Raw genomic sequence first — 18904 nt, 5'->3', positions numbered from 1 at the left:
GTTCTATTGCACTTCAACAGTTTGCTAACTGATAAATTGTCGTTTATATTCACTCATCATCTTGCAGTGGGCAAAGCTGGTATGTAAGCAGAGGACCAGTTTACTGAGTGCACTTGTTAAACAGTTGTCTGTCCTCGGTCACACCTATTTTATTGATCTCCTCCAGTTAGATGCACATGGACCTGGGTGTCACTGCAGCCACCACAAAGGGTTGAGGAACCTGACGTTCTGACAGTCACAGAAAGGACTGAGATCCAACAGAGGCTTCCACTGGAAGAAGGGGATTATTTTCACTGACCCCACACTGTTCCAGGAGGGTCCCAGACCCCACAACCCTACAGAACAGCCTTTCAGGGGGGCTGTAGGGGGAAGGAGGAATCAGCCAAAATGGCCGCCCCTCTTCTTCCAGCAGGGATCCCCGGTAAGCAAAATTCTGCTCACGGGATCTCTGAGCCCAAGCTTAAACATCAACGCCACACATATGTAGTGGAAGGCTGAAAATTAAGTTGGAATTGTCACCATTCAGACTAGTTCCATAAGGACCTTGTTACAGGGCGATGCCAAAAATTGCATTGGAACAGGAGCAACAGAAATATAAAACAAATTCACCTTTAGGCTAGCATAGCCTACAATGATTCCCACTCCCCGGTGCCTTTTCCATAATTTTAGAGGCCTAATGCTGCTAGAAGCCTAATCTTTGGTCTTGTCTTTGATCTGGATCATTTGCTTTATGTTGCTGTAAATTTGGCTACGTTGGAAATAAACTGCTTCAGATTTCCTCGCACCCCCAAGCTGAATGGGTGTGGAAGTTTATCTTTAAAATGTTTTTTGCATGCCCTTTGGTTCTTGGTATATTATTTTAACACTTCTTTTCGTTCACAGACTACTTTGTCTAACATACACACTCGCACACCACCGAGCCTGACTGCTGTTCTATATGTAACCTTGCAAGTGGATTGATAACTTGGGCTTGCCCATACAGCTTTTATGTGGTATATTATAGCTGCATAACAGGGGAAAGGCAACTTTGGTCAGAATTTCTTATTCCCAACTTGAAGTCCACAGCTGGTTGATACATCTGTGTTGAACACAAATCTCACCTCCCCTGGACTGGCCAGTTTCAGAGCATATACAAATGAAGGGGTTGGTGTAGCCAAAGTACTGCTGTTTCCATGTTTGTAATGCCCCTGCTTCAATGGAAAATAAGTAGTGCTTGATTTAGGGACTCCATTCTCATGCTTCAAAATGAAGAATGCATAGCGTTACTAGCTCATGGGCATAGTGACCATCTTCTCACAGTAATAGATCTTCTCAATAGTAATAGATTGGTGGGATATTGTCAGGTGTGCAGCTCACCTGTGTTTGATATCACGCATCAGAACTCCTGAGGAAAATCTTTATACTTTAAGTGCCTGTTTGACAAAGCAAGAAGGATCCTCAATTCTGGAGAGATCCAAAGATGTAAACCGCTGCACCTACGCAATTATTCCAAGAGCTGGAAACCAAGCTGAGAGTTGGACGTCAGTGGCAATTAGTACACAATTGGGTACAAATCACTGAAATCTGTATGGAGTCCCTCAACTATTAGGTGTTTCACAAAGGATGGGCATTTTGGAGGAATGTAATACTATAACCCCAGTAATTGGGTGCCATCACAATGGCTCAGTAATTTATTTAGGTCAATGTATTGGTAGAGCATGGGGTTTACTGGTGTGTATTTAAAAATAAACAAACAATAACATGGCAGTCTATTTTTAAAAAAGGATTGACAGTTCTCAAAACTAAAGATCTAAATGCATATGTCTAGTTATCCTACTGTATATCTCCAAAGCACCTGATTTATAAACACTTCAATTTTAATTAAGTGACCAAGTACATAAGTACATCAGAAACAGGAAACCAAAGTTTCTCTTTAGCTGTTCCCATAACAGTAGTGGTCTTTTATTGCTGTTGATTACCGTATTTTTCGCTCTTATAAGACGCACCAGACCATAAGACACACCTAGTTTTTGGAGGAGGAAAACGAGAAAAAAAATATTCAGAATCCCAGAAGCCAGAACAGTTCTGGCTTCTGGGATAGCCGCGCAAAGCCTCTTCAAGACAGGGGGAGCCTCCATCCCGCTGCCCTGAAGAGGCTTCACGCGGCTAAGCCAGAACAGCAAGACAGATCGCTGTGCAGCGATCCCTCTGCTGTTCTGGCTTCTAGGAAAAGCCCCCAAGAGCTGAACTCCCTTTAAAGAGCGCGCGGAGCATGTGTGCAGCTCTTGGGGGCTTTTTCCCGAGGAGGGAGAAGGGCAGCCCGTCAGTTCCTTCTCCCACCTCACGGAAAAGCCCCCAAGAGCTGCACACACACTAGGCGCGGCTCTTTAAAGAGCGCACGGCTCTTGCTGGCTTTTGCGGGAGGTGGGGGAAGGGACAGAGGGCAGCCTGTCAGTCCCTTCTCTCTCCTTGGGGAAAAGCCCCCAAGAGCCACGCTCCCTTTAAAGAGCAGCGCAGAGCGTGTGTGCGACTCTTGGGGGCTTTTCCCCAAGGAGAGAGAAGGGACTGACGGGCTGCCCTTCTCCCTCCTTGGGGAAAAGCCCCCAAGAGCCGCACACATGCTCCACACGGCTCTTTAAAGGGAGCGCTGAGCAGAGCCTCCCGCCTGCATTTGCTCCATAAGATGCAAACACATTTCCCCTTACTTTTTAGGAGGGGAAAAATGTGTCTTATGGAGCGAAAAATACGGGAAATGTTCACAGCCTCCAGATTTTGCTGGGCTACCACTCCCATCAACCCCAGCCAGCAGGGCCAGCAGTCAGGAATGATAAGAGTTGTAATCCAGCAACATCTGGAGGACCGCAGGTTCCCCACGCATTATTTAGATTAGCCATACATGTATTGCAGCTAGGAACAGAGCAGAAAATCATTCAGGGGGAGAAATTCATTCAGCTTGCATTTTGATGCTTATCTATAACTAGTTTGCACTTCCTGAACCAAGATGCAGCTGCCCTCAAGATCTACACTTCTCAGAATTTTGTGAAGCGTTTTTCCACACAAAAAGTATGCCCCAAAATGCATATATCAGTGAAAATAACATTCCAAGCCGCTTTGTGGTAGGGGAAGTTGCTTGCAAAAATGTGTATATTAGGCAAATTTGTGTACAAAGACTGCCCATATCAGAAGAAATGCATATGAAAATGCATATTTTTAATGTAGGCTTTAAAGAAGCACTTGCAAATGGGTGCAGAAAAGGGGGAAACTGAACCTAAAGTTGGGAAACAGAGAGAAACTGAAATTGACAAATTTGTTCATCCCTAATAGCAAGCAGTTACTATCTTCTATGAGGCATTTTGTTCTATGAGAGAAGGGCGGAGGGAACTCATCTTCTAAGATGATGCCTGCCACCCGGAATTTGTATTAAAATAATTAACAGCCTTTGAAAGGAAAGAAAAAGTGTTTCCCACTTAATGGGGGGCACCTTTTGAATTGATTGAATTATTAATTAATTGGTTGATTAATTATCAACTAAGACTTGCAGTATGCAGACCTACCTGACAGTAAACCCCACTGATCACAATAGGTCGTAATTCTCTGCAAACATGCAGAGAATGTAAACATTTCAACCCTAATTCTTACTCTAGACAGAATATATGGCAATAGATATCCAGTGGGTTCCTTTAACTAGTTTATGGGGTGCTAGTTCTCACTGAAATTTCAATCCATTAAATTTTCAGTTACCACTACAGATGGGGACTCTTGGGACTGAATGTTCTTTCATACAACCTACCCCCTCCTCCCCAAAGAAATCCTCAACCCTCCACATAGAAGACTAGCCTGTCAGAAAGAAGGCTTGGCTAGATTAGACCCCTTGTAATCTAGCTTTCTAAGCGCATGGATTTACTAATATTTTGTACAGAGAGACATTGAATTGTTGGATCTCCCAGCTCCCCTGCAGTCTGAAGTGGGGCAGTCCAGGTGCAGGTGTACCACCTAATGAGAAATTAGGCCTGCATTTTTAATTGTTTTCCCTGACGTTCTCAGTGAGCCCCTTATCTGTGTCTGGACCCTAACAACGGCCCTCCCTGCTTTGCAAACTGCTGGAGCCAGCCGTGTACCACCTACCTTTCAGCACAATTCAATAGTTCTCCCACCACAGGAACAATCATTAATTGTATTCATACTATATTCCCCTCCTTCCACAGTGGCAAGAAAAATGTTGCTGGATCTCCCGAAAACAGGTAATGTGTTTTTGTAGACTTGACTCCCCTGTTTATTACAGATGCTTTCCCTCGGACACAGAACGGTCACACCCAGCAAATAGTTATATGCCTTTAAATCCTGCTCATCAGTGGGTTGAAGCCCTCTTAACTTTATCCTAGATTTGGGGTTATTTGATTTATGAACTATTTGAACAGATTAGAATACATGTTTATAGTGGATAAAAAGGGGTGTCTGCACTGTGAAACTGTCCTCTGGAAAGAAATTGGTCTTGGTTTCAATCAGGATAAATGTTAACCTTTCAAATGTAAATCCACTGGAATTCTGCACCATTTTATTTAGAAGTGTTTTTAGTTACATTTTTCCCCCTAAAACTTTCTGGTCAAGTAACAGAATGGTTCTTCTCTTGTGCTGTCATTCTAAATTTCTCTTCATAAATTCCACAGCTGAATTAGGAGGGGGACACGTAATAGGGCTGTTTGCAAGTCACACCCATTTCCCTGTTTATTTTTTTAATATACTATACAGCACATGTTACTGCTGAAATATGGTTAGTTCAGCTATCACTGTGCAGCTGGCCTGTGTTCACCATGCATCTCCTCCATTCATGACTCATTGTTTTGCTTTATAACTTAAATCTCTTGCTTTTCAGTATTTGGACCTCCCATTTTACCTGACAGTTAAAGAAAGTTCTAACAACTTTCTAGATTTCTCAGTTCTCTGAAGACACTCCTAGGCTGTGGGTTGGATCCATAAGTGCATCTTCAAGCAAAGGGTATCTTCAGCTCATGGAAGTTCTGTTTTAACACCCTGCACAAGAAAATTAAAACCAAATTCATATATATACACACACACACACACATATAATTGCTTTTTATTAATTTTCTTACTTAATAGACAAACATAAACAGTAAAGTTACCAAATTAATAAAATATATTAAAAACAAAGAAACAAAATACCAAAAACATACATACAACTACAAATCCATAAATTCTTATGTACAGACTTATGTCACCATATTCTTTAATCCTAATTCTTTGTCTTCTCCAACAGACTTCCATCTTCCTCTAAGTGGGTCTATTTTATCTATTTGAACTTCTCCTTTTATCCTTTCTTCATTTCTCCTATTTTCCACATACTATACTAATAATCCATATTGTGGTTTGCAAAAATTATTCAAAGCAAATCCAAGTTTTTACTTGGGGACACTGGTTTTTTTACATAATCTCTATAGATTCCCCCTTCCTTTTGGAATTTTTGCTTAGGTTGTCTCCTAATCGCATCCGTCATTTTTGCCAACTCAAGATATTCAAATAGCTTATCCTGGCATTCCCTTTTTGTTGGTACTATTTCACTTTTCCGATTCCTAGCTATTAATATTCTAGCTGCCATTGTGGCATATAAAAATATTCTCTTTTTTTCATTCCTCCTATTTTTTTCCCCTGTTTGCACAATAAATTGTCCAGGGGTTTGCACAACTTCATGAGCAAGTGGAAGCATAAGAACTGCTATAGACTCTACCCATTTAAGCACTACAGTATGTACACTCTTGGACAAGGGATTGTAAAACAAAGCTAGTGGTTATTTTCTTTCTCTTCCCACTAGTAGAATGTATTTACCATGGAAATATGGCATATTTTCAGATGCTTTTGTATCTATGATGTCAACAAAAATGTCAGAAAAACCACACTCTTCATTATGAAATCCAGGAGTTTTGTTTGGGCACCTAATATTATATCTTGGCATATTATTATTATTATTATTATTATTATTATTGTTATTATTATTATTTTACTATTTTTCCATTTTAAGGAACAGCTCGTTGAGCTCTCTCTCACAAAAGCCTTAAAAGCCTTTGAAATTCGAAGGACTTTTATGGGAATTATGCCGGGTGGGTTGTATCCTTGAATGCTCTTCTTTAACACATGGGAAATAGTGACCCTGAGGCAGCTATACTCCCATGCAACTAGTTCTGCATAAAAACTAGTGGTCCCAAATGAGGATGTGAGTCCACATCAAAAGTTGCATCCTGTCATTCCAGCGGGACCTGGATGACCAGTGCAATATGGTTGTGCGTTGAGATGCACACTGCACCCGCCTTGCCTGCACACATGGCAATCTGCTTCTGTGTGTATCTCCTCCCTGCTACATGAAAGCTTTACAACAGGATGCAAAAACGTTTCAAAGCATTGCATCCTATGGTAGATTTACATAGTGGCCATGTAGATCTATGTCCTTTAAACGCCAGCTCCTTGTTTGGCCTGATTTCAACCCCGTCCCTCCCCAGCCAAGGTCTTGGTTGTTCTTTAAGTTGGAGATGATGTGATTCCCCACCCAATGACCTCTCTTATGCACATGCACCCTTGTAATCTCTGTTGCCCAGCGCTGCAGGTACTGCTCACGAGGCACAGTATGCGACGTCAAGTGTTTGGCATTGCCCTAAGTCTTGCAGCACAGATGCCAACACTGACAGAGCTAGAGCAATGGCCTCCAAAGGGTCCGTGAGATTTGGGACTGGTACAAGTCAGAGGGAAGCCAGCTGCCACAGTGCTGGCCAGACAGTCCCTCCTGCTTTCTCCAGTAACCAAAGGTACACTGCACCATGCAACTCCATGACTGACCTGGTTTGGATCTTTGCTTTGGGTTTTGTAATAACCTCTTCTAACTTCTAATGGAACATTCCAATATTTAAAGACACTCTATACCAGCAGTTCTCAACCTGCGGGTCCCCAGATGTTGTTGGACTACAACTCCCATCATCCCTGAGCTCTGGCCTTGCTAGCTAGAGATGAGGGGAGTTGTAGTCCAACAACATCTGGGGACCCGCAGGTTGAGAAAGGCTGCTCTATACAGTCTATACACACACACACACACACACACACACACACACAGTATTTAATATGAGACATTAAATGTTACATCTTACCTCATTGTTACATAATTGTCTGTAATAAATGATTACAGCAGCTTCACGTCTCCAGATTATTGCACAATAACTGCAACTGTCACTTATAAAGGGATTTTGCCCCAACTAATTCTGCTTCAAAAAAACAATTCCACAAGTATGTGTTGGCCCAGCCTTTGTAAATATGCTCACAGAGGTTGCTAGCCTACAGTTGTTTTACTAGCCTGCTGTAGGCTGGCAGAGAAGGGGTGGGCAGCAGCAGCATCCCTCCTCCTGAACCTGGTGCTTCCCTCCTCCTGCAATCTGCTCAGAGGGGCAGAGCTCTCAGCTCCTCCTCCACTAGCTTACTCACTCGTTGACATGCAGTTTCTACAAGGTGCGTGCTTAAATACGAGGCTGTGTTAGCCACAGAGAGAAATTAGGTCCAGAATTGGAGCTCCTGCGTGAGATTTCCCCCATTCACTTTAGCAGAGGGCACAGTTTCTGAAATATACTCGGAGTCGAGTGTGAATTTCATGCTCTTTATTCAGCTCATAGTAGCAATGAATGAAACTTTCCCCAAAATGTCTAGCTATATACAGTCATACCTCAGGATGAATACGCTTCGGGTTAAGCATTTTCGGGTTGCGCTCTGCGGCGACCCGGAAGTAACGGAGCACGTTACTTCCGGGTTTCTCCGTGTGCGCATGCGCAGACCATAAAAAAGATGTTACGCGCATGCGCAGAAGCGCCGAAACGTGATGCGCGGACACGGGTTATGTTCGCATCTCGAGGTACCACTGTATACATTATTTACACATTGGGCCCTACGTGATTGGCTAATTCTGGGCTGCTCCTGTAGGCCAATCAGGTTGCCGATTCACCTCCTCCAGAAGCCTGATTGGCTGCTCCTGCAGGCCAATCAGGTCACTGATTCACTTCCACCTGGAGCTGGATTGGGTGGTTCCTGCGGACGAATCAGACTGCTGCATTCTGGATCCTCTTGTTCTAGGATTCAGCTCCGTACATAACAGTTTCATTTGTGCAAAGGGATGCAAATCAGATTTCTTCACTGAAATGAATAGAGTTCCCATGACTGGGAACCAGGTGTGTATTACCATTCCCACACTTGCAAGAAATTACTGAATTGGAGTAAAGGGGAAAAAATCTCTGCATCAGGGTTGGCTAACATGTGGCACTCCAAATATTGCTGGACTACAGTTTCCATTATCCTGATCATTGGCTAATCCTGGCTGTGGCTAATGGGAGTTGGAGCCCACTACAGCTAGAGAGCCACAAGTTAGCCACCCCTGGAGAAATATCAATTTATTGAATTAAATGATTTCCTAAATTGCTTGCCCATCCGTATTTAGTCAAGTTGTGATTTGTTTTAGTTCAAGCTTCTTGCTACTTGTGCTTTGGAGTAAATCCTACTAAAATTAGTGGGGCCTCCGAGAACACATTGAACTGAACTGAACTGTAAAGATTAAAAACATTTCCATATTAGTTTCCAAACTATGTTCATTTCCATCCAAGTTCCCATTCAATACAGAGCTTGCAACTTTTACCAGGTTTAGATTTTCACTTGAGAACTAGGTGCAAGTATACATTTGTGTATTTCCTAACAGAGAATAACCACAGATGTCCATCATGTGTTCTTTTGCAAGACCACACATGATGACTGGTCATTATTCTCCATATTACCAGTGTGTTCCCTACTTTGTGCTTAAAAGCTTCAGCGTGGGTTTTGTGTGTTTTAAACACAGTTTTTTTAAAAAAATTCACCATCTTAACGTGTGCTGGACTGTGCAATTCTGTATGAGAAGGCATCAAGCCTGCCGACAAGTTGTGTGTGTGTCTGTATTTTCACCTGTATGGCGCTGTCCTGGTATGTGTTGTATGTTAAGAAACTTGGATTTCCTCTGAAGTTCCCCTTCTAAATATGGGATTTAATAGAAGCTGGTGGAATAGGAAGAACAATCAAGAGGATTTGGCTGGTTCACACATGCATGTGCTTTATACTACGTCTCACTACTTGTTTCCGCAACACTCGATGGCTTGCAGTTGACCGTGTGAATGGATTCCAACAAAAAGTAATGAGAGCCCGCTGGATCAGTCCAGCATCCTGTTCTCACAGTGGCCAACCAGCTGCTTTTGGGAAACCCACAAGCAGGATCTGAGCCCAATAACACTCCACCACCACCACCCCCATTTCAGGCTACTCATGTTCAGATGCATCACTGCCTCTACTGTGGACTATTGTGTTGGAAGGAAGGTTTTGTGGTTTTGTTTTTTTAAAAAAATATTTATTAAGGTTTTCAATTTTTATACAGACAAAAAGAAAAAAGCAAAAATAAAAAATATTAAAAACACATAGATTTCACAACTTATTTTTCAATGACATATTTCCCTGACCTCCTCATACCTCCCCTTCTTGTATCTCCAGTTCAAATTATTTGTTCAGCAAATCCTTATCTCAAAGCATTACAGCTTACAAAAAACGGCTTATTTTCGGAAGGTTTTGTGGTTTTGAATGTTCACTCTGCATTTTAGCTCTGAGATTGTTCATTCACACACCTAGGTCATCCATTCATGTTGCCGTTATCACCACAATTGATGTGCATGTATGAATCAGCCAATCTACAGGTAGAAGCTAACATGAAAACATCCAATGGCCCGATGTAAGGTTTTGTTGTGCAACTGTCACATAATATGATAGTAGGCTGCTTTTGAAGGCCAGTACAAATGTTTGGGTCTGTTGTGAGGTATAAGATATTAATTTTTTGCACAGTGTTCTGTATAATATCTAATGGCTCATATGAATTCTGGTACATCAGTAATTATTCTGAAACCACATGAAGGGCTGTCAAAATAGCATTTTCACACTGTTTTATATATGTATGTTAATAACTTACTGATGATCCTGATAGCGTTTTTCCAAGCTCAACAAGGTATAGAGTTTGAATTCTGTCCTGGGCTGTGGACAGAATTCCTTCCATGTGTGGGCACTTAGAATCCCGACAGAATCTACGAAACATCCGTGCCCTGCATCTCTAAAACTTTTGTTAAGAATGGCATGGTGTACATTTGACATAGAAATACTGGGTAAGAAACAGGGATTGTCCTTTGTGTGAAACAGGGAAAGGAGAGTTGGTAAATAACTTACTTGATTTTTCCCCCTGCAGCTTTTTTGGTTCACCTTCGCTGGAACACACTCCTGCAATTAATAGATAAAGTAATCATTTGATACAGCTAACTGGAATATATAGAAATGAAGTCAATGTATATGCACAGTCAGTTTATCCTTCATTCAGAGAGTGTTGCAATCTCTAGGAATGATATCTCAACACCTTTAAAACTCTTCAAGTCTCTTAAAACAAAACAAAAACCCAATTTTCCTCCCTTCTTCTCTTCCTCCTCCTATTTCTGTTCCCCCTCCTTTTTCTTCCAACTCCTCATTTTATTGTTTATTCCACCCCCCAACAGCCCTTCAAGACTAATCATTTTGGTTAAGTGCAACCAACTGCCCTAAACCACCTTAGTTTATCGTAATAGTTTGCCCTCATGATCATTTAACTATGACTTGGTTTGCATAAGTTTACTATCATCTAATGCTGATCAAGGAAGCTGGGATTTGTGGTCCTATAACATCTGGAGGGTCACAGGTTCCCCATCCCTGGTCGATGTGTTTACACACAACTGATGCCCGTGATATTCTTCCACCCAATTGTTTGGCATATATACTTTTGTATTTTCCATGCAAACCAGTAAGATGGAACAGCAACTCCTGTTATTTAGGGGGGCACCCATAACATCTCTGAAGTAGAATATAATGTGTGGCGCTTTAGAATAGTGGGGTTTTGGTGGGCAGAACAACTTAGAGGGGAGACAAACCCTGAAATATCTGTGAACAGGCAAAAATACACACTAGTGATTCAAACCAGAAAAGGTGGCATAAGATCCATCAGGATAGCTTTCAATGGGAAGATCAGTAATGGCAGACAAGGAAACCTGGCCGTTGGCGAGGTTCTAGAGCTAGCAAACAGGCAGGACGAGCAAGTCAAGGGACCACTAATTGAATTTTTGTACCTTCAGAAAACCATGTTTCTGTCAAAGTTCAGGAGAACCTGCTCATATCTCCTCAGGTTCTCTCAGGGCTTAAACAATCATTAGAACACTGCGAAAGGAAATCTGTGGATCTGTTGTCGTAAATCCTGCTTATTAATGGCACTCCTGTAATCTAGATTGTGGGGAAGCGGTCAGATCCTGGCACAGGAGTGTTTTTGCTGGTCATGAGCTGAACAAGGCCAGGTCCCAATTCCAAAACAAGGGCACCAGATCATTGATGTTGGAGTTTGATGTGCACCACAGCACTATGCAACCAGACTGTACGAACTGAATCAGGAAAATCACATGCTGAAGTTCTTGTTAGGCTACACCATTTGGACTGCAGGTGGAGAATCACATTTGAATGCTCACCCACCCCCGTGTAACAATAAAACTCCCTGCATATAGAAAATGAGCATGTCAGGAGATGGCTGAGATAGAACCCTTCATAGTGCCATAACAGGGTCACGTAAGCAATGAGTGCAGTTCCACAAAGGGAGACCACTATGTGCGAACTCTGCCTCTTGAAGAGTTTTTGCTAGTGGAGGGAGTCTGCATAGGTTGTAAAGTTCTGTTGAGGGCAAGTGGGCTTTCGCTTTACATCACAGTGCTCATTCACACAATTCTCCATGTAATGATATTTGCACATTCATAACTATGTAGACTTAAGAAAGGTTTGTGTGAACTGTGAAATATATTCGGAGTCGAGAGTGGATTTCATGCTCTTTATTCAGCTCATAGTGGTGAGGAGGAATGAAAGTTCCCCCAAAGTAAAGATATTTATTAAAGTTTCCAATTTTTATACAAACAAAAAGAAAAAAGCAAAAAAGTTTAAAAACACATAAAATTCACAATACTTAGTTTTCAATGACATATTTCCCTGACCTCCTCATACCTCCCCTTCTTGTATTCCAATTCAAATTATTTATTCAGCAAATCCTTATCTCAAAGCATTACAGCTAAAAACCCCTTGATTTCTATCCGACATCATTCAACATTCATTAATTTTACAATATTTCTGTAGATAGTCCTTGAATTTCTTCAAATCTTCTTCCGCCGACTCTTCTCCCTGGTCACGGATTCTGCCAGTCATTTCTGCCAATCCCATGCAGTCAATCATCTTCATCTGCCATTCTTCCAGAGTGGGTAAATCTTGCGTCTTCCAGTACTTTTCAATAAGTATTCTTGCTGCTGTTGTAGCATACATAAAGAAAGTTCTATCCTTTTTTAACACCAACTGGCTGGCCATGCCCAAGAGAAAGGCCTCTGGTTTCTTCAAGAAGGTATATTTAAATACCTTTTTCAATTCGTTATAGATCATTTCCCAGAAAGCCTTAATCTTAGGGCACGTCCACCAAAGGTGAAAGAATGTACCTTCATTTTCTTTGCATTTCCAACATTTATTGTCGGGCAAATGGTAAATTTTTGCAAGCTTGACTGGGGTCATGTACCACCTGTATATCATTTTCATAATATTTTCTCTTAAGGCATTACATGCCGTAAATTTCATCCCAGTGGTCCACAACTGTTCCCAGTCAGCAAACATAATGTTATGTCCAACATCTTGTGCCCATTTGATCAGAGCAGATTTGACCGTCTCATCCTGAGTGTTCCATTTCAACAGCAAGTTATACATTTTTGACAAAATCTTAGTTTTGGGTTCTAACAGTTCTGTTTCCAATTTAGATTTTTCCACCTGGAAGCCAACTTTCTTATCCAAATTGTAAGCCTCCATTATCTGATAATAATGAAGCCAGTCTTGCACTTTGTTTTTTAGTTTCTCAAAACTCTGCAGTTTCAGTCTATCTCCTTCTTGTTCCAAAATCTCCCAATACTTCGGCCATTTGGCCTCCATATTGAGCTTTTTCTGAGCTTTCGCTTCCATTGGTGACAACCACCTTGGGATTTTATTTTCCAATAAATCTTTATATCTAATCCAAACATTAAACAATGCTTTCCTAACAATATGGTTTTTAAATGCTTTATGTGCTTTAACCTTGTCATACCACAAATATGCATACCACCCAAAAACATTGTTAAAACCTTCTAGATCCAAAATGTCTGTGTTCTCAAGAAGCAGCCAGTCTTTCAACCAGCAGAACGCTGCTGATTCATAGTAAAGTTTAAAGTCTGGCAGGGCAAATCCACCCCTTTCCTTTGCATCAGTTAATATCTTAAATTTTATTCTGGGCTTCTTGCCCTGACAGACAAATTTAGAAATGTCTTTCTGCCACTTCTTGAAACAGTCCATCTTGTCCACAATTTGCAATGTTTGAAACAAAAACAACATTCTAGGCAATACATTCATCTTTATAGCTGCAATTTGACCCAACAAGGAAAGCTTCAAATTTGACCAAATTTCTAAATCTTTTTTCACTTCCATCCAACATTTTTCATAGTTCTCTTTAAACAAATTCCCATTTTTAGCTGTCATGTTAATCCCCAGGTATTTCACTTTCTTAACCACAGTTAAACCTGTTTCATTCTGAAACTTCTCTCTTTCAGTCAATGTTAAGTTTTTCTCTAAAACCTTAGTTTTTGACTTGTTCAATTTGAATCCTGCCACCTGACCAAATTCTTGAATTAGTTCTAAAACTCTTTTAGTACTAGATTCTGGCTCTTGTAACGTCAAAACTAAGTCATCTGCAAATGCTCTCAGTTTATACTGTTTAGCTCCGACCTGTATACCTTTAACCAACCGGTCCCTTCTAATCATGTTCAGCAGGACCTCCAGGACCGATATAAAAAGCAATGGGGAAATTGGGCACCCTTGTCGTGTCCCTTTTTCTATCTTAAATTGTTCCATAACCACGTTATTTACAATTAATTTAGCATTTTGTTCAGAATATATTGCACCTATACCATTCTCAAAGCCTTGGCCTACTCCCATACCCTGTAGATTCTTTTTCATAAAACTCCAAGAGATATTGTCAAAAGCTTTTTCTGCATGCACAAATATCAGAACTGCTTTAGTGTTTATATTCACTTCTAGCTTTTCCAAAATGTCAATTATGTTCCTCAAATTATCAGATAGATGTCTTCCCGGTAGAAAGCCCGCTTGGTCCTTATGAATCTCCTCAATGAATACTTTTTTCAGTCTCTTAGCCAAAATATCAGCAAAAATTTTGTAATCCACATTTAATAAGGATATGGGACGGTAGTTCTTAAGTTGTGTCTTTTCAGTTTCCGTTTTCGGTATAAGTGTAATATACGCCTCTTTCCACGATTCTGGTGCTCTTTTCCCTTCCAAAATTTCATTACAGACTTCCTTCAAAGGTTGTAATAACCACTCTTTCAAAGATCTGTAATATCTGGAAGTCAGCCCATCCGGTCCTGGAGACTTGCCTAATTGCATATTTTGAATGGCACCTTCTATCTCTTGGTCAGATATTTTGCAATTCAACATTAGTTTGCTTTCTTGTGAAATTTTTTGTAATCCATTTGTTTTCAAAAAGCGTTCAATGTCCATTTCATTCTGTGGCCCTTGTGCATATAATTGTTTGAAATATTTCTGGAAACAATTTCTAATCTCAGTTGGATTGTGTATATCTTTTCCTTCTACTTCCAAATTTGTGATGGTATTTAGTTTTTGTCTTTTTTTCAATTGCCAAGCCAGTAGTTTCCCACATTTATTCGCTGATTCAAATGTCTTCTGTCTCATTTGTTTAATTTTCCTTCTATTTCCTGATTCATCAATTCCATATATTGTACTTGATATAATTTTATTTCTCTCAAAATCTCCTGCGACTTTGGCTTTACTCTCAGTTTTTTCTGCCCTTCTTTTATTTTCTCCAAAATTTTATCTTTTTTCTCATTTCGACTTCTCTTTTTTATTGCGTTCTGTTGTATCAAGAACCCTCTCATCACAGCTTTACTTGCATCCCAGATTACTCTTTTTTCAACATTAGTAGTCATATTTATTTCAAAATAGTCTCTCAAAGTTTTTGGGGCCTTTTTATATACTTCTTCATCTCTAAATAGGGTGTCATTCATCCTCCATCTAAAGGAGCCGGGTGTTGTTTGCTTCATCTCCATCTTTACAGCGTTATGGTCTGAGCAAGTTTTAGGGCAGATTTCCACTTTCTTTATCTTTGGTGCCATTCCTATAGTAATCCAAATTTGGTCAATTCTAGTCCATGTCATCTTAGCTTCAGAGAAGAAAGTTCCCTCTCTCCCCAGGGGGTTCTTAGTTTTCCAAATGTCAATCAAGTCCATATTGTCAGTCAATTCAAAGAAAGTTTTTGGTAGTCTACCATCTTTGGTGACTACCTGTTTTTGTGCCTTGTCCATGCTTGTAGATACAACTCCATTCATGTCCCCCATCAAAATTATATTATAGTCCATATAGTCCAAAAGAGTCTCATGCAACTTCTTAAAAAAATTCAGATTTCCCCTCGTTCGGTGCATACACCCCTACAATCAGAAAATTCTCTCCTTGAAATTGAATTTCGATTGCCAAATATCTTCCTTGTTCATCTTTAAAAATTAATTTCGGTGAAAATTTCTCCTTTGCATATATCACCACTCCTCTCTTTTTGACCTTATCAGACGAAATAATTTCTTGTCCCAATCTCTTATTAATAAGTATTTTCCTGTGTAGCCTCATTACATGTGTTTCCTGTAAACAAATCAAGTCCAATTGTTCTTTTCTTAATATATGAAAAACACCTTTTCTCTTTCGAGGGGAGTTAAGTCCATTACAATTCCAACTTAGAAGTTGCAGAGCCATGGTGAGTTACTTAGTTTTCCCTCCAACTGCACCGAGTTGTTGTTCTTCTTCTGTCGGTGGTGTGTCTTTCCCTGGACCAAGGAGTCCAAATGATAAGTTTGCTATGTCTAAAATTCCTTTTCCTGATGCGATTGGCTCCTCACCAGATTCCACTTCCTTCTGTAGATCCTCCTCGTGGTCTTTCAAGAACTTGTCTTTATCATTCACTGTTCTTATTCTTATTTTTCTTCCTTTGTATTTGAAGGATAGACCTTGGGGGAATTCCCACCTGAAGAGTATTCTGTTTCTTCTCAATAGAACAACAAGATCTCTGTAGTAGGCCCTTACATCCAAAATATATTTGGGTATATCCTTAAAGATCTCCACGAATGAGTCTTCAATTTCCAGAGTTCTTGGATAGTGCAGATTCAAGATTTTATCTCTTTCTTCTTTTGTTCTTAAGGTAATCAAACAGTCTCTTGCTTTGTTCTTTCTTTGTCTTTTACCAAGCCTAAATGCACTCACTATCTTGAATTCTTCCTTCCCCAGGTCCTGTTGCCAAAAATCTGTAAATTCCTTTGTAAGAAAGTCTGCCAGGTTGTCTTTCTCGCTTTCAGGTACTGCTCTGATTCTTAAATTTCTCTCCTTTCCTTGTAATTCAATCATAGACAGTGTTAGGTCGTGATCCTCTAGTTTCTTATATACCGGTGGTATCTTCTATTGAGCAGCGGTTGCAATTTCCTTAGCTTCCTCTGCTATCTTTCGAGTCGAGGCCGATTCCTCCAATAGTTTTTCAATGGACTGTGTGTTAGAATTCACCTTCTTTCCCAGTTCATTAATACTTGTAGTTGTAGTGTTCAAGTCAATTTTTGCTGAGGCCTCAGCTACTTGTTTATTTGTCTCTGCAACCTGTTTGGCTAAGTTTTCCAAAGATGCATTAATTTTGCTGAGTGCCTGAGCCAATAAATCTTCAGATGACATAGCTTTTGGTTTTGCTTGCGAAGCAGCAGTTCCTATTGTACCTGCTGCTCCGGATGTTGAAGCCCTTCTCTGATGTGTAATATCAGTCTTGTATTGTCTACCGGACCTGGTAGTTTTTTCCTGTGCCAGCTCTATCTTCCCTTTCTCATTTGCCATAACACTCTCATGCAAAACCCAAGGTCAGTCTCACGCCTGGTAGATTTGTTTTGAAGAGGAATTTTCCAAGCTTGGTTACTTAGTGGCTTAGTTGTTGTTGCAACATAGTCTCCTCTAGGGGGACACACTTCCAACTTCACTTTGCAACTTTTAAAACAAATATGGTCCTTATAGGTCCCCGGTATCCCTTAAAAGCCACAATTTCAGTGTCCTTAAAAGTTACTTTATAGTCAAAAACAGTTCTAAAAACAGTGTATCTTTCACAGAGTTATATCAGGATTCTTTACCCTTAACGTGCTGACAGTTCTTCCCACTGATCGGCTTTCCCTGTCATAGGCAGTCCGTTCCCAGATTTTAGAGGTAGCAGATATATCTTTACTTCCCTCTTTTCTTGCAGGTAAATAATGCTCAAATTTCTCCCCTCCACTCCTGCAAACAGGAGGGGAATCGCTTTTTTGGTGTTGGATTTTAAGCCTTTAGAGAACGTCTTTCAAAGTTACAGCTTTAAAGTCTCTTTGCTTTGATCTATTTACAAGCCGGAAAGGCAGACTTCCTGTTTGTACCTTTCCCGTTTCGGTGCAAAAATTACTGAAATTTTTCTCCAATTAATTTGCTTGATCCTACTCACGGGTAGTTGCTTTAGATTCCAATTGTCCAGAAAGAAATCAGCGCTCTCCGACCATGGCTATGCGGCTTCACTCCGCGAAGAAGGTAGACGACTCTCAGCCCCGCGCCGCTCACCCCCGTTCCGTTCCGAAGCCTTTAAAAAGGCTCCTTCGCAGCGGGGGGGGCGCAAATGGAGCCCGCCGAGTCTCCAAGTTCACAGGCTTCACCGCCTGTGATTTCTTCGGGTCCCCGCTTCGCCGCAGCGGCCAGACCCAGTCCCCGCGGAGCCGATTCCCTCCGGAGCTCAGAGGGAATCCGCCATTAGTCGTTCCCCCAAAGTATGTGCTTTATATACATTATTTACACAATGGGCTGCACGCGATTGGCTAATTCCGGGATTCTCCTGTAGGCCAATCAGGTTGTGGATTCACTTTCACCTGGAGCTGGATTGGGTGGCTCCTGTGGGCCAATCATACTGCTGCATTGTTCTAGGACCAATCAGACTGCTGCATTTTGGATCCTATTCAACTCAGTACATAACAAACTGGTTGATACACGTATGAAGCAGTAACCAATTCGGTGACAGCCCAAGTGGGGGAAAGGGTATTTAGGGAGATGCGCTTGTTGTGTGGGGCCTATATCCACCTGGCAACACATGTATCTGACTGTGGTTGTATCGGAGTTAGAAGCAGAGGTGAGGGAAGGAAGAGTTTTTGAATTTGCTCCAGCTCTAACCTGTCTGTGCATATAGAAGTCCCCGCTCCCCTTTGCACATGTTAGCTGCTTTCAACAGCTTGCTAAAGTTTTGCACTCCGTGTTTCCTCCCAAACAGGGGCGCCAACTATAGGGGGCAAAAGGGGCTTCAGCCCCCTCAATATTTTTGGACAGGGGGCTGAGCCCACCCACCCCCCAATATTGAGGGGGCTGCCACTCCCCACCTCCAATGGGCAAGTGCTGGCTAACCAGGTGGGGGGCGCCGAGGGCAATTTTCACCCTCTGTGCTCCTTGCCACCGATGGGCTGGCCTGCTGGGTGGGGGTGGGACAGGTCACGTGACGCCTGGCCCCCTTAATGTGGGGGGCAGCAAGTCGGTGCCCCTGCTCCCAAGATCTTGTGTAGCCAGGCCTGCAAGGATGCAGAATTGGTGTTGGCCCCAGAAAACCCTTTTGGTGATCCTGTGCCTGATATCGTCTCTGCGTTTTTCCCAGCAAAGGTGGCTGCTGATCCGTCCCATGTGCACCGCCCAGTTCACACTCACCTTA

At 41.4% G+C, this 18904-nt stretch overlaps 1 protein-coding gene across 13 annotated transcripts in view; it reads left to right on the top strand.

Annotated features, from left to right (window-relative positions):
- The window catches only part of LDB3 (LIM domain binding 3), a 155967-nt gene that overhangs the window by 110929 nt on the left and 26134 nt on the right, over positions 1-18904 (top strand). For 7 of the 13 annotated variants that reach the window (XM_053388273.1, XM_053388274.1, XM_053388276.1 and 4 more), the window contains 2 exons: positions 4185-4220; positions 6585-6791. The exons of 4 other annotated variants lie outside the window; for them this stretch is intronic. In XM_053388273.1, the coding sequence (XP_053244248.1) occupies positions 4185-4220; positions 6585-6791 (243 nt within the window). The remainder of the gene's footprint in view (positions 1-4184; positions 4221-6584; positions 6792-18904) is intronic. 2 more of the 13 variants (XM_053388279.1, XM_053388284.1) reach the window with 1 other exon arrangement.

This window comes from Podarcis raffonei, chromosome 5, assembly GCF_027172205.1.
Source record: "Podarcis raffonei isolate rPodRaf1 chromosome 5, rPodRaf1.pri, whole genome shotgun sequence".
NCBI classification, from domain to species: Eukaryota; Metazoa; Chordata; class Lepidosauria; order Squamata; family Lacertidae; genus Podarcis; species Podarcis raffonei.
Note: the sequence above shows the minus strand (reverse complement) of the source record. Positions and strands in the feature narration are given on the sequence as shown.